At 43.9% G+C, this 21,722-nt stretch overlaps 1 protein-coding gene across 8 annotated transcripts in view; it reads left to right on the forward strand.

Moving 5' to 3' along the window:
• The first annotated feature begins 396 nt into the window (after positions 1-396).
• LOC105474705 (SET and MYND domain containing 3) overlaps positions 397-21,722 on the forward strand; it is an 813,173-nt gene continuing 791,847 nt past the window's right edge. For 5 of the 8 annotated variants that reach the window (XR_011607705.1, XM_071069323.1, XM_071069331.1 and 2 more), the window contains exon 1: positions 397-645. Coding sequence is in view for 6 of the 8 variants with exons in the window: in XM_071069323.1 (XP_070925424.1) it covers positions 482-645 (164 nt within the window). In the remaining 2 variants the exon portion in view is untranslated. Of the gene's footprint in view, positions 646-927; positions 947-12,291; positions 12,311-21,722 lie in introns of those variants that run through there. The other 3 variants (XM_011729521.2, XM_071069345.1, XM_071069338.1) reach the window with 3 other exon arrangements.

Raw genomic sequence — 21,722 nt, forward strand, 5'->3', positions numbered from 1 at the left:
AAAAGTTACCATGTAAAGTACTAGTTGTGATGTCACGATGCCTGCAACTTTGAAATAGTTTAACGACAATACATGCATACATAGCTACAGGTGGGGAGAGAGCAACCAGCAGAAATGGCACAGTGCTGGGTTGTCTGATTGAGGCGGAGGAATACAGGTGTTCATTGCACTGTTTTCAACTGTTCCGTATGCGTTAAAATTATCATAATACAATGTTAGAGGGGGGAAAACCCGCCTTTCTTCTGCGCAGGCGCCGTGGGCACGAGCCGCACGCGGAGCCTTACGACTCCCTTGCGGTCCCACACACGCCGCTCCAGCCGTCCCTCCAGACTCCATCTGCGCATGCTCATGCCCCATCGCGCCCGCCCCGCCCCTCGGGCGTACGTGGGCGCGCAGGGCGCAGGCGCGCGGGTCCCGGCAGCCCGTGAGACGCCAGCTGCTGGACGCGGGTAGCCGTCTGAGGTGCCGGAGCTGCGGGAGGATGGAGCCGCTGAAGGTGGAAAAGTTCGCCACCGCCAACAGGGGAAACGGGCTGCGCGCCGTGACCGCGCTGCGCCCCGGAGAGCTGCTCTTCCGCTCGGATCCCTTGGCGTACACGGTGTGCAAGGGGAGTCGTGGCGTTGTCTGCGACCGCTGCCTCCTCGGGTGCGTATGGGGCGCCCTCGCCCACCTGAGTCGCGAGCTGTGTGGGCTGCTGGGGGCGTCGGGCGGGCGGCGGCCGCGGGACTCCTGCTGGATGGGGCTGCACCGGCAGCTTGGCGGGGCTGCCCCTGACGCGCGTGTGGCCGGGGGCGGGTCGCGGCTGACAGGCCCCGCCCGGACACCCCCCTCGGTTGCCGCAGCGGGGCTGGGGAGGGGGCCCGGGCTCAGCCACTGCCCCCCAGCCTGGGCTGCGGTGGAAATGGGAAAGCCGTTGGGCAGACTTAAGGGGGAAGCGTTGTGCCCGGTAATTTTGCTGGGAAACCAAAAGTCGGCGTCCTGTGCGACAAGCGTCCTTGGTGCGGCTGTGGAAATCACAAGTGGCGGGCGTGGGGTGGGTGGGAGCCGGGATGTGTATACATCAGGCTCCCCTGCGGAGGCCCCGCCGGTGAAGCGTCAGGCTTGCAGGAGGTGGAAGAGTCTTGATGTTTACCGTGCACCTCTGTGGTCTGGGTTCTGGGAGGCCTGGGGATACGAAGATGAACGGGACCTCCTTAAGGAGCAGATGAAGTGACAGAGATAATTGCAGTGTACCAGAAGGGCTGAAATAGAGGGGCAATTAATGTGCGGTGGGAGCATCAGACACGGGTCCCCCGTGTGCTGTGCCGTTTAATGGCTGTGCAGGCGTGTCTAACTCTTAACCACCTTTCTAGATGCAGGGATTCACGTGAAAGTGTTTTGGAAGCCTGGACGCACTGTGCCGGTGTAAAGTGCTATGTGAAAGCAATTTATGGAAATGTGTAACATACATACATAGTCATGGGAATTGCATTCAGTCAACAAATACTATTGAGCTTCTGTGCGCGAGGAAGAAGAGTTCTGTTTTGAGACGAGTACAATGATTTTGTGCAAGGCCGCTTTTCAGACCTGCCAGTCTGAGATTTAGGTGGGTGGAGGTGGGACGGTAAGTGCAAAACTCATATCTGTAATTTGACCGTTGTTCTTACTTTGTTCTTATTGATTCATAATTCAGGAATATGACTTTGCATTTTAAAGCTACCAAATAATAATTTTGTCTGTTTCTTTCTGAAGTAATGATAACAGCGAAGACATCTGTTTGGGAGAGAGAGCAGCACCTTGAAGTTTTTGTAAACTGTGTGGTTGAAAACAATTCATTCCTTTCAAGATAGTTCTTGGAACAGAAAAGTTTTGGAATGAATAAATGGTGACAAATTGGCAATTCAATCATTAGAGCTGCACTTGAGTCCTGTGACACACGGAATTGTGCATTTCCAAAATAAACTACACGAACCCTTTGTGGGCGGGATGCTTGTTAATTTACTATACTATTTCATTAGTCTCATTAATTTTTCCTGTTTGCAGTAACTGTGGGGATTTAAGCAAAAAAGGAATTTCATGAAAGAGTACTGGGGGAGTTCTCAGTGTTGCTTTAAAGTCTGCTGAGAGTTGACTGGACATGGGCCGGAACAAGTCAGGATTGCACTGCAAAAGTAGTTGGGACTGGGGTCTGGGGAGTATATCACTTCTGTCGCCTGGTAATATTGGATTCTGCAGTATGCACCGCGAACACCATGGACACTGAACCCTGGTGCTGCTGCTGCTGCTGCTCCTTGGGAATCTGGCTGTTGCTGGAGAGTTATTCTCTCAACCATTCTTCTTTGTGGTACTAGCTTTTATTCAAAGTCCTCAGTGAGTGTTTTGGATTGACTAAACTTAGGTCACTGCCTGCACCCTAGCTGCAAGGGAGGTTGAGAAGGTAGTTAGCCTTTTTGGCTTTTAAGATAGAAGGCAGGCTCGCTCTACTTCCCACCCATAGTTATCCAGTGGGGAAATCAGCACACATAAACATAGAAAAAAGGATATAAGTAAATGCTAAGCATCTAAACAAAACAAGCTAAACAGATTCTTCATAATGACTAACAAATACTTATTAGTATTTTACACAGACACAAAATATTTGCACTTATTTTGGATTGCCAGGACACATAGTTCACTTGTGTTGTGGTAGTTAGTTGCTGTGTTTGAACACTCCCATTTTAGTGGTTATACTGTCCCGAAGAGCCTGGTTGGGAATCACTACAACCTGAAAATACTGTTAGGGAAATGTTGGTGCATTGTTTGATGTAGTTTTCTGCCACTGTTGCATGCCTGTCCTTAAGGGATAAGTTTCTGTATTACTTATCATCTTGTAAGTAAAATTTGTTTCTCTTTATTCACTGTCCATTGTGAAGTCTTTGAGAATAGTGTGTCTTTCAATTTGTGTAGCTCCAGTGTCTAACATAGTAAGCCCTTAGTTTTAGTATGAATGTGTGGCAGAATTTTCCTCCTAACTGTCCCTGTCCTTCTGCCACCTTCCATCTGAATTAAGTATGGAATGAAAATGTTAGTTTGTAGCAATTAACAGTTACATGGGAAAGGAAAAATCATAATAGAATTAAAAAGACAGATATTGATAACTACAGTCATGCACTGCATAATGACATTTTGGTCAACGAAAGACCACATACATGACAGCGGCCCTGTATGGTTATATCATTTTTTTTTTTTTTTTTTTTGAGACGGAGTCTCACTCTGTCACCCAGGCTGGAGTGCAGTGGCCGGATCTCAGCTCACTGCAAGCTCCGCCTCCTGGGTTCACGCCATTCTCCTGCCTCAGCCTCCCAAGTAGCTGGGACTATAGGCGCCCGCCACCTCGCCCGGCTAGTTTTTTGCTTTTTTTTTTTTAGTAGAGACGGGGTTTCACTGTGTTAGCCAGGATGGTCTCGATCTCCTGACCTCGTGATCCGCCCGTCTCGGCCTCCCAAAGTGCTGGGATTATAGGCTTGAGCCACCGCGCCCGGCCAATTATATCATTTTTTAACTGTACCTTTTCTGTGTTTGGATACGTTTAGATACACAAATACTTATCATTGTCTTACAGTTACCTACAGTATTCAGTACAGTAACATGCAGTGCAGGTTTATAGCCTCTGCGCAGTAGGCAGTACAGACAATACCTGCTAGCCTAGGTGTGTAGCAGGCTGTGCACTCTGGGTTTATGCAAGGATACGCCATGATGTTCCCACAACAATGAAATCACCTAATGATGTCCTTAAGGGATGTACAACTCTACTTCCTTAGGCTCCAGAAATAATGGTTACCAAGTTTTACGTGAGTTCCTTTGGTCTAGAGCTGTTTTGCTTAGTAGCTTTAGTTCTGTATACTCGTTTTTCTTAATGGAGAAAGGTGAACCTGCTTCAAGCCTTATCTTACCTTTTTCCTCTCATTAAGGAATGGCTTCTGGTTTTTCATGTTGTGCCTGGAAAAGAAAATGAAGTATGTAAGTTGTAGAAAGAGTAAATGGCAATGAAATTATAACCTAAAATCACTTTTTTTTTTAAGATGGAGTTTTGCTCTTGTTGCCCTGACTGGAGTGCAGTGGTGCGATCTTGGCTCACTGCAACCTCCGCTTCCCGGGTTCAAGCGATTCTCCTGCCTCAGCCTCCTGAATAGCTGGGATTACAGGCATGTGTCACCACGCCAGGCTAAGTTTTTGTATTTTTAGTAGAGATGGGGTTTCACCACATTAGTCAGGCTGGCCTCAAACTCCTGACCTCAAGTGATCTACCCGCCTCAGCCTCCCAAAGTGCTGGGATTACACGCGTGAGCCACTGTCCCTGGCCTGAAATCACTTATATTGTCCTTCTGCCATTGCATGCATTTTTAATTTGATGGAGATAGAAGAGGTTGATTGACAATTGAGTATGGGTTATGTGTATTTCCTGTTTGCTTTGGTCAGTGTAGCACATAAAATTCCATTGTTATGGTTTTATTTGTAAACCTTCTCACTCCCTAGTGTAGTGCTCTAAGTCTAATCTTTATATCCCCAGGGCCTAGCACATGGGAGATGTTAATCATTCAAGGGTTAATATTTTGGGGAACTTTAAGTAGCTGTATGTTTGTTTTTGTTTTTCTCAAGTTCCAAGTTGCCTGCAGCTTCCATATCAAGAGTTACTTCTGGCAAACTCTAATGATAGTTTCTCCGGTAGGGTAAAGAGAATAGCTCATCCTGCATTAAGGCTGAGATGAGGCTTAGTGCCTCCCAGGAGGAAGGAGGATGACTTCGAAGTAGACGTGTCATCCCTTTCAGTCCTGGTGGATTGTGGGAAGCAGGGGGACAGAGGTAGGGAAAACAGATTGTGAGAAATATGTGTTCTGATCTTTCTTGGCTGGCTAAAGTTCTAGGGTTAGGGTGGGGATGTTAAATGGGTTGAGGGGACAGTCAACAGTGGAAGGCCTTTTGCTCTGCTCCTTATGTGGAATCTTGAGAGGAGATGTTATGCAGGTTAGTGATAGGCCGACACGGGCCTATAGCACAGCAGTGGTGGAAGGAAGTGGCTAGATAGTTGAGTTTGTGGTAGCAGGGGATTCTGAAATGCTCTCATGCCACTTTGAAGGAGGTGGAGGAGCTTATTGGCATGGTGGAACTGCTGGCATCATGACAAAAAACTGTGTGACTATAGACTGGAGGTCAGGATCACAGACTCCAGGGATGAGAGCCAGCATGACATCCTAAAAGATGAGATGGGACCAGTTCAGCCATAGGACCTGATTACCTCCTTGCAGCAGAGACCAGTGAGGATCCAGAGAAACAACCCACATCCAAGGTCTTCTTGCCATTATTTCTTCTAGGATGTCCTATAAGACCTTGGAGGGAAACCTACCCAAAAGCAACCATTTAAACCAGCCCGGGTAAGGAGTTCAACCCAGTCTGAGTATTAACTGGAAGAGATTCAGATACCGTTTTAAACCAGCCCGGGTAAGGAGTTCAACACAGCCTGAGTATTAACTGGAAGAGATTGAGATACTGTTTTAAACCAGCCCGGGTAAGGAGTTCAACAGAGCCTGAGTATTAACTGGAAGAGATTGAGATACTGTTTTAAACCAGCCCGGGTAAGGAGTTCAACACAGCCTGAGCATTAACTGGAAGAGATTCAGATACCGTTTTAAACCAGCCCAGGTAAGGAGTTCAACCAAGTCTGAGTATTAACTGGAAGAGATTGAGATACTGTTTGACAAGTTTTAAATTTCCTGGACATTTATTAGAGTAGATATTCATGAGTAATATTAGATTAATTATAGAAAAAACGGCACATGTTCAGGAGACAGATTAGATCAGTTATAGAAAATAAAGCAGGCTGGGCATGGTGGCTCATGCCTGTAGTCCCAGCACTTTGGGAGATTGAGGCAGGTGAATCTCTTGAGCCCATAAGTTCAAGATAAGCCTGTGCAACATGGCAAAACCCTGTCTCTACTAAAAATACAAGTAATTACCCGGGTGCATGCCTGTAGTCCCAGCTACTGAGAAGGCTGAGGTGGGAGAATCAGTTGAGCCCAGGAAGTGGAGGTTGCCGTGAGTGGAGATCACGCCACTGCACTCCAGCCTGGGTGACAGAGTGAGACCCTGTCTCAAAAAAGAAAAAAAAAAGGCAGCTGCATTTGAGTTGCAGTGTGAGTAAATGTGACCAGGCAATAAAGGGTAGTAACTCACTGCGTTTGGTGAGATGATGGAATCTCTCTTGGCCAAGGACTGAACCTGGGGTGGAGACGGGAGGGAGCGTCTTCATATATGAGGGTAAGAAGAAGAGGTGCCAGAAAAGGCAACAGCAGTGGTGATTGAAAAGTTTAAGGACACCTAGGGAAGTGGTTGCTAAGTGACTCAGCCTTAGGAGAGATTGGAAATAGTCTTCTAGGAGAGAAGCATAAATTGCCTTGTGAAATGTAGGATTGTTGAAAAGTGCTGAGGGTCTACTTAAAACTTGTGTTCATTTATTTAAAGTGGGAACAGTTAGTTGGGTCATGTTTCCTTCCTCTCCCAATTGCCAGCTGCTTGGCTACGAGAACTGAATTTACCCAGGATTACTAGGTTAGTATGATGGACGGAGAGAAGGGACAGGAAGTTGAAGTTGTAGGCAAGGGAGGGTGTAATTGTGGATCATGGTTTCTCAGGTAGGGAATGGGGTCATAAGGAAGGTGATGGCCAGTGAAATGTGGCCGAATCAATGGATTAGAGGTCCTCATGTGGTCAGAGAAATGGTGATCAGATAATGGGTTGACTTGATATATCCATGCTTAGAAGTAGTGTGCGTCTTGATACAGCAAGTTTCGGGGTGTGGCAGAACGTGGCCAAGGTAGGGAGTAAGAAAAGATTTTTGGTCAGGAATCCCAAAGGCTGAGGTGTTAGTTGAATTATCTAAATACACGAAGTTACTAAGAATGTTAGACATTGGAATGAATAGTTTCAGCAAAGGCACAATTCTCACATTTGCTACAGTAACCCAAGGTTTAAGGGTCAGTAGAGTAGAAGAGGCTAGTGGAGACAGGGAAGCGCTTACCTCTGTGAAAATAATGTAAAAAGACATTACTGGGTTTACAGCTGATTTTGTGAAATACGGTTAGCACCAGGCGTAAGTGAATTGCTGCAGTGTTACAGCTCTTCCTTGGAGGCCCTGAAGGTCACGCGACCAGCAAAATCATTTCAAAGAGCAGAACCTTGAACAATGGCTTGAAGTAGGATTTGCAACTTCCTGGGCAGTGGCTAATGGGTCTCAGACTTGGAATAAAAGAAGATGAAAGAATTGATAATAATGTGGTTTGGGAAAGGACTTTATGGATGTGACTACGTTTTTCTTTTTAAGTGGGAGTCATAATTCCTGCTGCTTCTGCTGCTTCCTTTTCTTCTGCAAGGAGGTTTGGGAAAGGGCTTTATGACAGAGCCCTGGTGAAGACATTTGGTCCATGTGAATGCCACAGCAGAGGGCGTTCTTCATCAGACAGGATGACCTGCTTTGTGGATAGCAGTAAGTTGTTCTTCAGACAGCCTGGAGCTTGCTCAAAGGGCTCAGGAACAGGGCAGCCATGGGGACAGGGATAGAGGCTGGTGCCTGGAACTCAGCAATGCAGCCTTCCCCTCATGATAGCCATGTGGCTTCTGCTGGTACAGAGTGCCCAGTTTGCTGCCAGTACTAACTGGTCCTGATTCCCCAAATGGCAACACTGGTCCCCAAATGGTCTTCAGGACCAGCCAGCCACCTTGTGTCAGGTTTTTATGGTAGAACTTTTTGTCATGGGGGGGTCAGTTGGAATATCAGTTTTTTTCCTGCACTTGGATTTGTCTTCCCTGCGTGTAATACCATCTCTAAGATCCACTGAGAATCTTCGATAGAGCTGTAATATTCCCCACAGGTTGCCTCTGACCTTCACAGAAAGAATTGGAGCAATGGGCTCTAATACTTGTGGTTTTGACTGTTTATGTTTGCCGATTTCCTCATTGGATGACTAAGTGGTGGGATGTAGAGCAAGTCTGCCTTCTATCCAAAAAGGCAAAAAGGCTAAATACCTTCTCAACCTCCCTTGCAGCTAGGGTGCAGCAGTGACCTAAGTTCGTTCAATCTGAGACACTCTCTGAGGACTTTGAATAAAAGCCTCACAAAAGTATCACAAAGAAGAATGGTTGAGAGAATAACTCTCCAGCGACAACCATTTTCCCAAGGAGCAGCAGCAGCAGCAGGGCACAGTGTCTGTAGTGCTGGTGGTACGTACTGTGGAATCCAGCATTATCAGGCAACAGAAGTGATACAGTCCCCAGCCCCACCCCCTGCTCTTAATACTCTGGCATTTCAGGCAGCTGGTGTTACAGACCAGTGGTTCTCAGATCTTTTAGTCTCAGGACCCCTTGATGCTTTTCCAAATTATCAAAATGGATTTGATAGGGATTTAAAAAACATTATTGAGAGTGCTGATGATGTTTTGTTTATGCGGGTTTTATCTATTTATATTTACTGCATAAAAATTAAAACTAAGTTTTGAAAATACCTATTTAAACATAAATTGAAGGCTGGGTGTGGTGGCTCATGCCTGTAATTCCAGTACTTTGGGAGGCCGAGGCAGGCAGATCACATGAACCCAGGAGTTTGAGACCATCCTGGCCAATAGAGCAAAACCCTGTCTCTACTAAAAATACAAAAATTAGCCAGATGTGGTGGTGCATGCCTGTAATCCAGCTACTTCAGAGGCTGAGGCAGGAGAATGGCTTGCATCTGGGAGGTGGAGGTTGCAGTGAGCTGAGATTGCGCCACTGCGCTGCAGCCTGGGCAACACAGTGAGACCCTGTCTCCAATAAAAACCCAACAACAACAACAATGACAAAATATATGTGTGTGTGTATACATTTGATTGTTTGATTCCTTAAAAAATTGTTACATATATGTAAATTTTTACATTGTAACAATTTTTAGAGAAATCAAACTATATTTTCTTTTATTGAGATAGAGTCTCGCTTTGTTGCCCAGGCTGGAGTGCAATGGTGCAATCTCAGCTCACTGCAACCTCTGCCTCCCAGGTTCAAGCGATTCTCCTGCCTCAGCCCCCCGAGTAGCTGGGACTATAGGCCCGTGTGTATTTTTAAAAACAACGAAAATTTAATGAGGATTGCATTGCTTTGCATTTTTTTCATGTCTCTCTAAAATCTGGCTTAATCAAAGACCCTTAGGTCTGGGTGTGGTGGCTTACACCTGTAATCCCAGTGCTTTGTTAGGACAAGGTGGAAGGATCTTTTGAGGCCAGGAGCTCACGATCAGCTTGGGCAACATGGGGAAACTTCATCTTGTTAAAAAAAAAAACACAAAAATTATCTGGGTGGGATGATGTGCACCCTTGTAATCGCAGCTACTTAGGGGGCTGAGGTGGAAGGATCACTTGAGCCTAGGAGGTCAAGGCTGCAATCAGCCATGATCATGCCACTGGACTCCAGCTTGGGGGGCATACGCATTCAGACCATAGCATCTGGTTCATCTTAGTTTTTTTTCTTTTTAAGATAAGCAAGTATATATGTGTGTTCTTATTTTCCATTCTTAGTTTTGCACTTGCTTTTTTAACTTAGTGTCTATTGGAAATCACTGTATTATCAGTTCATGGAGATCTTTCTTATTCTTTATAGCTCCATAATACTCAATTTTATGTAGCCACTTCTTTCTAATTTCCTATGTGTGGATATTTAGGCAATTTCCAGTATTTTGCAGTTGTGCATATTGCTCTAATGAATAACCTTGCATGTGTGTGTTTTTGTATTGTTGCTGGTGTATCCTCGGTAGATTCCTCAAAGTGGGATTTCTCGGTCAAGGGGTAAAACCTATGTAGGGTTGTACCATTTTGCATTCCCATTAATGATGTATGTGAGTTCTTGTTTCCCTTAGCTTTGCAGCCTGAGCTTTTGAAGTTTTGCTAAGCTGATGGGTGAGAAGTGGGATCTTAGTACAGTTTTAATTTGCATTTAAATTGCATTATGGATGAAGCTAAACATCTTTTCATGTGTTTAAAGGCCATATTTATATCTTTTTGGGATTTGTCCGTATTTATCTTTTGCTCATTTTTCTTGTTTTTTCCTTTTTCTTTTTTTTTTTTTCTCTAGAGACTGGGGTCTCCCTGTGTTACCCAGGCTGTAGTGCAGTGGTATGATCATAGCTCACTGCAGCCTCGAATTCCTGGGCTCCAGTGATCCTCCCTCCTCCACCTCCAGAATTTTCTGAGCAGCTGAGACCACAGGTGTGCAACATCATGCCGAGCTAATTAAAAAAATTTTTTTTTTAGAGATGAGATCTCCCTAGGAGGCTGTCCTCCCACTTACTTTGAGATTCTTTTGGGGATTGTCTGATTTGATTTTACATTTAACTCTGTATATGCTACCATCTGTAGCACCTTGTAGATCAAGTTGCAGATGATTTTCCATTTCTATCTGGGAGTTCCCCATTATCTCTTAATCAGATGTGATGCTCCCTCTGGTGGACAACGGAGTAAAAAGCATACAAACATTTTTCAATAAGGCAACTTATTTTTTAGCCACTAAAACACTATCTCTGAGTGGTCTCCTTCATGAACCCCCCTTCCAAACTGTTCTTAGCCTCTAACATTTGCCATTAACTCTTATTTTGAATTAGACCAAAAGAGGGCAAACAAGTTAAATTTTGTCATGAATATCTATATAAAACTCACTAACGAAATAGCACTGGTCAGATTTACATGGTTTAGTGGCTTATTAATGATGACCATGTTTTTCACAATAAGAGTTGAAACCTGTGTTTGAAACTAGTAGTTTTACTTGGAGTTGGTATGATCTGGAGGGAAAATTGTGCTTGGTGATCTCCTTACAGTTTATTACTGCAAGAAGATTCTCTGTAAATGAGTTTTTCCCCTAGTTTTTGACATAATAATTACTTGTTAGTAGAAAAAATAAAGGCCACTTATGGGATAACCTTGATATCTCATTCTACTATTTGAAAAGTGAAAATGGACAGAGCCATTACTAGTTGTTTAAATACAGTACAATCAAGAATGTTTCTTTTTTAAAGTTCACTTGTTGTCAGTTTACTGTTTTACACGTGGCCTATTCATGTTTAATTTTAAACATTTAAAAGCATTTATAACAGTAGGCTAATATTGATCTTTTTGTTTGTTTGAGACCGAGTCTCACTGTGTCACCCAGGCTGGAATGCAGTGGTGTGATCCCGGCTCACTGCAGCCTCAACCTCCTGGGCTGAAGTCATCCTCCTACCTCAGCCTTGAGTAGCTGGGAATACAGGCATGCACCACCATGCCTGGCTAATTTTTATATTTTTTGTAGAGATGGGCTTTCACCATGTTGCCCAGCCTGGTCTTGAACTCCTGGGCTCCAGCAGTTCACCTGCATCGGCCTCCCAAAGTGCTGGGACTACAGGTGTGAGATACCTGCATCTGGCCAATATTGATTTTTAAAATTCATTACTTGGGTTGAGAATTATAATGTAAGGAAGTCCTCTTTTTGTTGTTGTTCTTATTGCCTTTGCAGCAAAAATAAATAAGACTTACCACAAGGGGATAAGATAGATCGATAGACTGGGCAGATTTGAATATATACAAGTTAAAAACATCCTTATGTTAAAGAACCATCTTATAACGAAAAAAATCAAGAAACTGGCCAGGCACGGTGACTCACGCCTGTAATCCCAGCACTTTGGGAGGCCGAGGCAGGCAGATCACGAGGTCAAGAGATTGAGACCATCCTGGCCAACGTGGTGAAATCCCGTCTCTACTGAAAATACAAAAACTAAGCTGGGCATGGTGGTGCATGCCTGTAGTCCCAGCTACTTGGGAGGCTGAGGCAGGAGAATCGCGTGAACCCGGAAGGTGGAGGTTGCAGGGAGCTGAGATCATGCCACTGCACTCCAGCCTGGTGACAGAGCAAGACTCTGTCTCAAAACAATAACAATAACAATAAACAATAAATCAAGAAATTGAGGAAAATATTTCAACATAAAAAGGAATATTATTCTTTTTTTTTTTTTGAGGTGAAGTCTCACTCTGTCACCCAGGCTGGAGTGTGGTGGCATGATCTGAACTCACTATAGCCTCCGCCTCCTGGGTTCAAGCGATTCTCCCACCTAAGCCGCCTACCTCAGCCCCCTGAGTAGCTGGGACTACAGATGCGTGCCACCACCCCTGGCTAATTTTTTTTTTTTTTTTTTTTTTGGTATTTTTGGTAGAGATGGGGTTTTGCCAAGTACCCAGGCTGGTCTCTAACTCCTGAGCTCAAGTGATCCGCCTGCCTCGGCCTCCCAAAGTGCTGGCATGGCCAAAAGGTATATGTTCGTAATATATAAAAATTGTTCATAAATTGATATGAGAAAGCAACTTACTTCTGAAGTGTACTAACTGATTCTTGGGACTTTTTTCCCTCTTTGTGTCTGTCTTTGAATAGCTCTAATCTTCAGATTTCCTTTGAGAAATTCCCTTGTGACTCTTTGGTTCTCAACATTGGCTACACATTTAAAGCACCTGGGGATCTTTAAAAAATGCTGATGCATGGGTCCTGCCCTCAGAGATTCTGATTTAATTTGTCTAGAGTGTGGCTTGAGCATCGACATTTTTAATTCTCCCCAGGTTACTGTGGAGCAGTCTGGGTTGACAGCTGCCATCTTTCTTTTCCATCTTCACTGACTCCCTGCTTCTCTGTGTCTTTATATTCGAGGGCTAAGGTGAAGTTGCCACAGCTGGGATTAGTCCAACTGCTTATAATATCTATAAATAATTCTGCATGTTCAATTTTAAACTGGACATTGACATTAGCATGTTCTGTTTCCACGTAAATAATTGTCATAGGTAGGACAAACAGGAATTCTGTCGAATATTTAATTGGCATGGTTGTGGTTGATGTTTCTCACAAATGAATTTGAGTGTATAAAAATTTCATCCTTGTTAGCTTTTTTTAGCTGCTGTGTTTACCTCTTGTTAGAAAGTAGAGTTAATTGGAAAGATTTATGTGGTACCAGTGATCTAGAAACCTTGGATATGAGGTAAGTGTTTCTCTGGGCAGTTTAATTTTTGAGTTTTTGACTCTAATATTGGATGTTCGGTTTTGGTGGTGAAAACTTAAGCATCTTACAAAAAGACTTACTTAAAATGTATGAATCATTGGTATTTTACAAATTTGCCTGTGGGATTTAAAAAATATCCAGATGTCTGAGCAACATCCTTAAGGATCCCGTAATTGTGTAAAGCTTCACAGGTAATGGTAATGCATAGCCGGAGGTGAGAACCTTTGAGAAAGGGAAAAAAAAAAAAAAGTCATGATACAGTCAAATAAGTGGTATAGATAACAACTCTGGAGGAATAACCAGTTGGGAAATGCACAGACATTGTATAGTAGACCATTATGACTGCAGCGACGTGCCGTTTGTATAGATTATAGATTATAGGTTGGGATAGAGTCTGTAACACAGAAGGCCTTGATGAGGCTAAGAGATTTTGAACTTTATTTTCTAGGTACGACTGTTGAGGAGCCCATAAAGATTTTTGGGCTGCGGTGTGAAGTGCACATGGAAGATTTGTGTGGGAATCTTGATTTGGGTGAATTGTGTGATGAGGGAGAGAAGTGGAAAGACTGGAGATGAGGACTCCAGTTAGGAGAAAATGTGCATTATTCTCAGTGGGAAGTGATGAGGGCCTGAGCTAGGGGAGTGGTAGAGGGCCTGGAACCAAACATGGTGAGGAGTTGACCCACTTTGTTGACCAATTAAAGGGCAGGGCGTAAGCGAAGGGCGAGTGCTGGGTTTTGAGCTAGAACTGTTGGAATAGTGGTGATACTACTGCTATGTGAAGTCATTGGTGTGAGGGTGATCTCCCGGTAATAAGTTAGGCAGCAAAAGATAGCACTGCCGAGGATCAAGCTTAAGAGAAAAGCTTCTCAGGACTGGGAGGTGGAAGACCTCCGTAAATGGGTTAATAGTGCCCCTTTTTGGCCTAGTTTTTACTACCTGGGTAAGTAGGGTAAGCGATTTAATCTGAGTCTCAGTTTTTACCTTTTTGAAATGAAGGTATTGAGTGATTTCTGACATCCTTTTAAAATTTTCTGCAGTTTTAGGAAACCATTTATGTATTTGCTACAGCTGCCTCCTACTCCATTTCTTTTTATTTGTTTTTTCAAAGAGACAAGGTCTCACTATGTTGCCCAGGCTGGCCTCAAACTCCTGGCCTCAAGTGATCCTCCTGCCTCAGCCCCCCTCTCCTCCCCCGCAGTAGCTGGGACTACAGGCCAACGTGCCTGGCCACCTCCTACTTTTTTTGTAACAGCTTTATTGAGATATAACTCATATGCCATACCATTCACCTATTTAAAGTGATATAAAGTAACATTAACTTTACCCTTTTATTTATTTAAGTGTACCATTCAGTGGCATTAAGTACATACTAACATTACCATAATCAACTTTAGAAAATTCTTATCACCTACAAAAGAAACAATGTACCTTAAGGCTGTCTTCCACTGTAATTAAACAGAGGAAAACATTAGGATTAAACCCTTGAATTGAGGCTCTACTACGTACCTGCCTTGTGAATTTGCAGGGCCAGTTAGAACTCCCTTCCACTTCAAACCGGCTCCTTGCAATGCTGACCCACGAGGTGGCAGTGTGGGAACACTAGGAAGGAAGAGGGCTGGAGGAATCCCCCCTGTATTTAGAAACAGGCTGTACAGTTACATCTGTTTGTAGTAGCACATGTAGCTGTTATCCAGGCATCCTCAGAGGATGATAGATTGAAAGTCTCCTAGCTGAAGACACAGTATTGTCCTTACTTGTTGGTCATGTTTCCTAGTCATCTAAACCTACGTTAGCCTTCTTGTCTGGTTTCTATCTTTTGTTACATAGTGACTCTTTCATCATTTAAATGACTCTTGCTGTGTCTGGGAATCGTCTGTCTAGTCTTTCAGCCATTTTTTTCTATTTACCTTTTTGCCCCAGTACTTTCTTGGGTCCCTTTCTACCCTATCCATTGTTTGTCCTTTTTCCTCCTAGTCAGGAGCCATCGGCATTCTCCAAGATACCGGTTCTTATCTTGGCTGCACACTGGAATCACCTGGGGAGCTTTGAAAAATCCTGATGCCTGGGCTACACTCAATACTCATCAAATCAGAGCCTTTGGAGGTGGGACGCAGGCATTATTATTATTATTATTATTATTATTATTATTATCATCTTTTGAGACAGAGGCTCGCTTTGTCGCCCAGGCTGGAGTGCGGTGGCGCGATCTCAGCTCACTTTGCAAGCTCCGCCTCCTAGGTTCACTCCATTCTCCTGTCTCAGCCTTCTGAGTAGCTGGGACTACAGGCGCCACCACCGCGTCCGGCTATTTTTTTTTTTTTTTTCCGTATTTTCAGTGGAGACGGGGTTTCACCGTGTTAGTCAGGATGGTCTCAATCTGCTGACCTCGTGATCCACCCACCTCAGCCTCCCAAAGTGCTGGGATTACAGGTGTGAGCCACCGCGCCCGGCCATTATTTTTTAATCTCTAATTACCTACTAAATATTTTTCCGTCATCATCTTTTATCCAATCTAAGAAACATGGACTAATTTAACTAGATTAAATAAAAATATGGATTTAAAATATAGATTAAATTTAAATTTATAATATATCAGTTGGATGCTACCCACTCTCTCAAGCGATGTACGAGTCTCAACTTTTTCTCTTGAATTGCCTATTAACAGTTCTTTTTATTCTTACTTGGAAATGTCACTTATATTGCTTTCTTTCTCCTATTCCCACTGCCACCATCCTAGAATAGGCTGCAGTTGTGGTTCCTGCCCTCCAGCCAAGGAGCACATCTGTAGTTGACCAGAGTTGCGTTCAGACACGATTGCAGAGTGGTCTTGTTTTTGTTTTGATCCATTACGGTCTCAGAGTGGCCTTGTCTGAGGTCCATGTTCTGTGAAATTGTTTATGTTCAACAGAAGGACACCACTGCCTCCCTGTGAGGGCCTGGCCAGCTTGGAGCAGCACCTGCCTACCTGATAGTATCGGTTAGTTCCTGCATGTCAGCGGCAGCTCCTCTCTAGAGCTGTGTCTTAGTTGATTGTATCTATTTACAGATCCTCCCTACTGCAATCTGTTCTATGAAGTGTTGCCATATTAGTAGTCTTCCTTAAATGTGCCTTTAATGACTGATTCTTATTTTTATTTGTTTTTTGAGACAAAGTTGCGCTCTTGTCGCCCAGGCTGGAGTGCAATGGTGCTATCTCGACTGACTGCAACCTCCACCTCCCGGGTTCAAGCAATTCTCCTGTCTCAGCCTCCCCGGCAGCTGGGATTACCGACGCCTGCCACCATGCCCCGCTAATTTTTTTTGTATTTTTAGTAGAGACGGAGTTTTGCCATGTTGGCCAGGCTGGTCTTGAACTCCTGATCTTAGGTAATACGCCTGCCTCGGCATCCCAAAGGGCTGGGATTACAGGCATGAGCCACCATGCCCGGCTGACAGATTCTTATTTCATCAAGCATAACTAGTGGTCCTTTCTAATCTGACCCAACTCTGGCCAGCTTTATTTCCCAGTGTATCCTGTGTTTTAGTCTGACTGGTCTCAGTGCCTTGTGAACCAGTCATACTTCCTCTCACTTTGGCGCTTTCCCTTGTCTTATCCTCTTTATGAGTTATGTGAGTTGGGGCAAACTACTTAACAGCTCTGAACTTTGTTTTCTTAATCTCGAACCCTGCCTCTTCAGATTATTCTCAGAATTAAAAGACATAAAACATGTGGAAGTATTTTGTGTATATTAGGTCCTTATACTGAATACGTGTTCTTTCCTTGCTCTACTTAGTTTTCATTGATTGATCTTTTTAAAAAGCCATTTATTTATTTAATTTGAGACAGGGTCTCACTCTGTTGAGGCTGGGGTGCAGTGGCATGATCATGACTCACTGCAGCCTTCACTTCCCAGACTCAAACAATCCTCCCACCTCAGCCTCCGGAATAGCTGGGACCACAGGTGCCTGCCACTATACCTGGCTAATTTTTTAATTATTTGTAGAAACAGAGTCTCACTGTGTTGCCCAGGCTGATCTCCTGGGCTCAAGCAGTCCTCTCCCCTTGGCCTCCCAAAGTGCTGGGATTACAGGTGTGAGCCATTGCCTCCAGTCCTCAGTGATTGATTGGTGGAATTTAGGTATTATTATAATTGAAGTCTTAATTTGGTTATTATTAGGTTTTATTCGTTATTTGCCCTGTGGTCTTCGCCTTCTTGAGGACAGAGACCTTGTCTTATTTTTCTGTGTGTCCCAAGAGCCTAGTTCATTGCTAAGTACACAAGGATGTTCAATAAATGTCTCAATAACGGAAATTTGCAGGATTATCAGAGCACTCTGTCTGCAGATAACATCTGAGACATTTTTTGAATATTTTTTGAAACTGTCTCCTTCTCTTCATTATTGTTACCACTCTTAGTCAATTGGTACTACTGATTAGGGAAGCTAGTAAGATTAGGATCACCGGCTGAATTATTAGTATCAAATCTATAATTCTGTATAGTCATCAGAAATGGTATATCAAAGTGAATGTTTATAGGTGATTATTTAATTCACCTATGAAAATGAATTAAGTCAGGCACAGTGGCTCGTGCCTTTCCTCCCAGCAGTTTGGGAGGCCAAGGTGAGAAGATCACTTGAGTCCAGAAGCTCCAGACCAGCTCAGGCAACACAGCAAGATCCTGTCCTGACAAAAACAAAAACAAAAAAAAAAAAGGAAAAAATTAGCAAGGTGCAGTGGTGCATGCTTCTAGTCCCAGGTAGTTGGGAGGCTGAGGCAGGAGGATCACTTGAGCCTCGGGGGTTGAGGCTGCTGTGAGCTGTGATTTTGTCACTCCACTGGGTGACACAGCCAGACTGTCTCAAAAAAAAAAAAAGACTTAAAGCTCAAATAATGCAAATTTTAAGCATAAATATCTTCATACAGTGTACTTTTGGCCTCTACCTTGGCTTATGTACAGCCTACTACAAACAGAGATGAGTTGCATTTTAAATATTTGGACAGTTATTTATAACTTTCAATATTGGCCTTCCACATCTCTCTGAATGACACAAGATATTGAAACTCTCTGATCTATTGATACTTTTGTTTTTAATGATTTTTTAGAATGTCAGCTTCTTTATTTACAATACTTTGAAATCGCTGTCCAATGGAGCAAATTTCCTTTCTGTCCTTTTTCTTTCTCCTTAGTTGTTTAACCTTCTGCCTCTTAAACCCTGGGCTTCTGTTTTCTCATTCATAAAACAGGGAAATATCTACCTCATGTGATCTTCATGAGGAGTAAATGAGACAACACACACAAGAGTACTAGGATAGTACCTGAAATATTGCATTGCTTCTTTTTCTTTTATTATTATTTTTTGAGATGGAGTCTTGCCCTGTCACCCAGGCTGGAGTGCAGTGGTGCAATCTTGGCTCACTGCAACCTCCGCCTCTGCCTCCCAGGTTCTCACCATTCTCCTCAGGCTCCCCAGTAGCTGGGACCACAGGTGCCGCCATCACACCCGGCTAATTTTCTGTATTTTTAGTAGAGACGGGGTTTCACTGTGTTAGCCAGGATGGTCTCGATCTCCTGACTTCGTGATCTGCCTGCCTGTGCCTCCCAAAGTGCTGGGATGACAGGTGTGAGCCGCCGCACCCGGCCTGCATTGCTTCTTAAAGTGTGATCTACCATTCACCTCCCTCAGAATTACTGGGGAGTGGGAGGTGGAGAAGGAGAGAGGGGACTTATTAAAAATCTGGCTCCCAGTGCCTCTCCTGAGAATATCTAGTATTTTAAGGCACAGAATCTACATTCTGCCAAGCTCCCTGGGTGATGCTGGAACTCGTAAAATTTTGATGCCTGTTCACCTACAGGACAGAGGTGCATTCCCTTTGCAATCTGTCTTCTGTCTGCTTTATTGGTCTTGTTGGCACTAAAGTTTGAGAACACTAGGGCTAAATCAATAGTAGTTTTATATGAATATTTGCAGCAGTTGTAAGTAACAGCCTGCTTAAAATCTGTGTTTTTTTTTTCTTTTGAGACGGAGTCTCACTGTGTCACTCAAGCTGCAGTGCAGTGGTGCGATCTCAGCGCACTGTAACCTCTGCCTCCCGGGTTCAAGCGATTCTCCTGCCTCAGTCTCCCAAGTACCTGAGACTACAGGTGTGCGCCACCATGCCCGGCTAATTTTGTATTTTTAGTGGAGATGGGGTTTCACCAGGTTGTCCAGGCTGGTCTTGAACTCCTGACCTCAGGTGATCTGCCTGCCTCGGCCTCCCAAAGTGGGATTACAGGCATGAGCCACCATGCCCAGCCTAAATCTCTGTTATTTTTGTCTGTGCTTAGCTTGGACTTTTTCTGAGCACCCTTCACTTTCTTCTGTTTTTGCTTTTTAACTGAATTTCTTGAACTTGACCTTTCTATATCAGAGATCTTTTTTTTTTTGAGACGGAGTCTCGCTCTGCCGCCCAGGCTGGAGTGCAGTGGCCGGATCTCAGCTCACTGCAAGCTCCGCCTCCCAGGTTCACGCCATTCTCCTGCCTCAGCCTCCCGAGTAGTTGGGACTACAGGCGCCCGCCACCGCGCCCGGCTAGTTTTTTGTATTTTTTTAGTAGAGACGGGGTTTCACCATGTTAGCCAGGATGGTCTTGATCTCCTGACCTCGTGATCCGCCCGTCTCGGCCTCCCAAAGTGCTGGGATTACAGGCTTGAGCCACCGCGCCCGGCCTCTATATCAGAGATCTATAGTAATATCTTTCTTCTGTTAGTTTCGGTCAAGATATACAAGTCAAGCTGGCAGATGATTCTAGAAGTCTATTTTAAAATGCCCGGACTTCTTTTAAATGAAATTACATATGTAATAACTACCTTTAATATAATAATTTGTCAGTCACAGATCAAATACATGGATTTAATTGTAGTTTGGAGCCCAACTTGTAATGAGCAGATTTAATGAATGAGGCACTTGTGGAACATCGATTTATTACGAGGTCAAATGATTCATGTGGCCACTATGCACAGGAAATGCTAAAAGAGAGGGCTGGGCATGGTGGCTCACACCTGTAATCCCAGTACTTTGGGAGGTCAAGGCATGCAGATCACCTGAGGTCGAGAGTTCGAGACCAGCCTGACAAACGTGGAGAAACCCCGTCTCTACTATAAATACAAAATTAGCCCGGTGTGGTGGTGCATGCCTGTAATCCCAGCTATTCAGGAGGCTGAGGCAGGAGAATCACTGAACCCGGGAGGCAGAGGTTGTGGTGAGCCGAGATCGCGCCATTGCACTCTGGCCTGGGCAACAAGAGCAAAACTCTGTCTTAAAAAAAAAAAGAAAAAGAGGTAAGTGGAGCCTGAGTTAGACACCGGGCCCGGTTTTCTGCAGTAGGGTGACGTCACTTGTAGCTATTTTTCTTGTATTTTGAGACTTCTGTTTTTTTCTTTTTTCCATTTTCTTTCTCTAGATGAACAGATTCTTTGATTATCTCCTGGTTGTTTAGGGTGGTGCTCACTCTTTCATGTATTCAGAGCATTGTATCTTTTATCACATTTACCACCTTGTATTTTAACTTTTTTTTTTTTTTCTCTTCCCAGACAGAGTCTTGCTCTGTTGCCCAGGCTGGAGTGCAGTGGTGCAATCTCGGCTCACTGCAACCACTGCCTCCTGGGTTCAAGTGATTCTCATGCCTTAGCTTCCTGACTAGCTGGGACGAGTAGCTGGGATTACAGGTGCGCACCACCACGCCTGGCTAATTTTTGTATTTTAAGTAGAGATGGGATTTTGCTATATTGGCCAGGCTGGTTTCAAACTCCTGGCTTCAAGTGATCCACCTGCCTTGGCCTCCCAGCGTGCTGGGATTACAGGCGTGAGCTACCGTGCCCAATCATATTTTAACTATTTGAACCAATAATTGTTAAATACTTTTTTTAACCTCCTCTGGAAGCTCTTGGATGCAAGTATTGTGTCTTGTACCATCAATATCTACCCATTCTGACTGTTTTTATTTAAACAAAATTCTTCAGTATAGTTCTAGACTGTATTTTCTATTAGTATAGGTGGGTAATTTTATTTATTTTGTTGTCTTGGAGACCAGTGGATCTTTTGCTTTCCTTATATGTCCATGGGCCTACCTTTTTGTACAGTGTTATGCTCCTCTAAGTCTTATCTCCTTTCTTTAAATGTATTTTAGAGAACTATACCATTGCTTTGATCATCAATGAGAATGAGTTAGATGAGTGAATTAGTTTTTTTGGGGGTGGTGAGATTACTTTTTTTGAAGATCACTTTTTAATTAGTATTATTCATCTGTTTGTCTACATGGTATACTGAAAAATAGGACTGTACTTGGAGAAGTAAGTCTTCGGTTTGAGCGCTGCTTCCATTTGCTAGATTTGTGACCTTGGGCAAATCACTTAATCTCTTTGATTTTCATTTTCTTCATCTACAAAATGAGGGTTATAATTCCTATCTGTCTCATAGGATTTTAGTGAAGAGCAAATGACTTTATTATTATTATTATTTTGGGACAGAGTCTTGCTCTGTTGCCCAGGCTGGAGTGCAGTGGTGTGATCCTAGCTCACTCAGCCTTGGACTCCTGGGCTCAAGCAATCTTCCCACCTCAGCCCAAGTAGCTGGGACTACAGGCACGAGCCACCACACCTAGTTATTTACAAATTTTTTTTGTAGAGATGGGGGTCTCACTGTATTGTCTAGGCTG

The sequence above is a fragment of the Macaca nemestrina genome, chromosome 1 (assembly GCF_043159975.1).
Source record: "Macaca nemestrina isolate mMacNem1 chromosome 1, mMacNem.hap1, whole genome shotgun sequence".
NCBI lineage: Eukaryota > Metazoa > Chordata > Mammalia > Primates > Cercopithecidae > Macaca > Macaca nemestrina.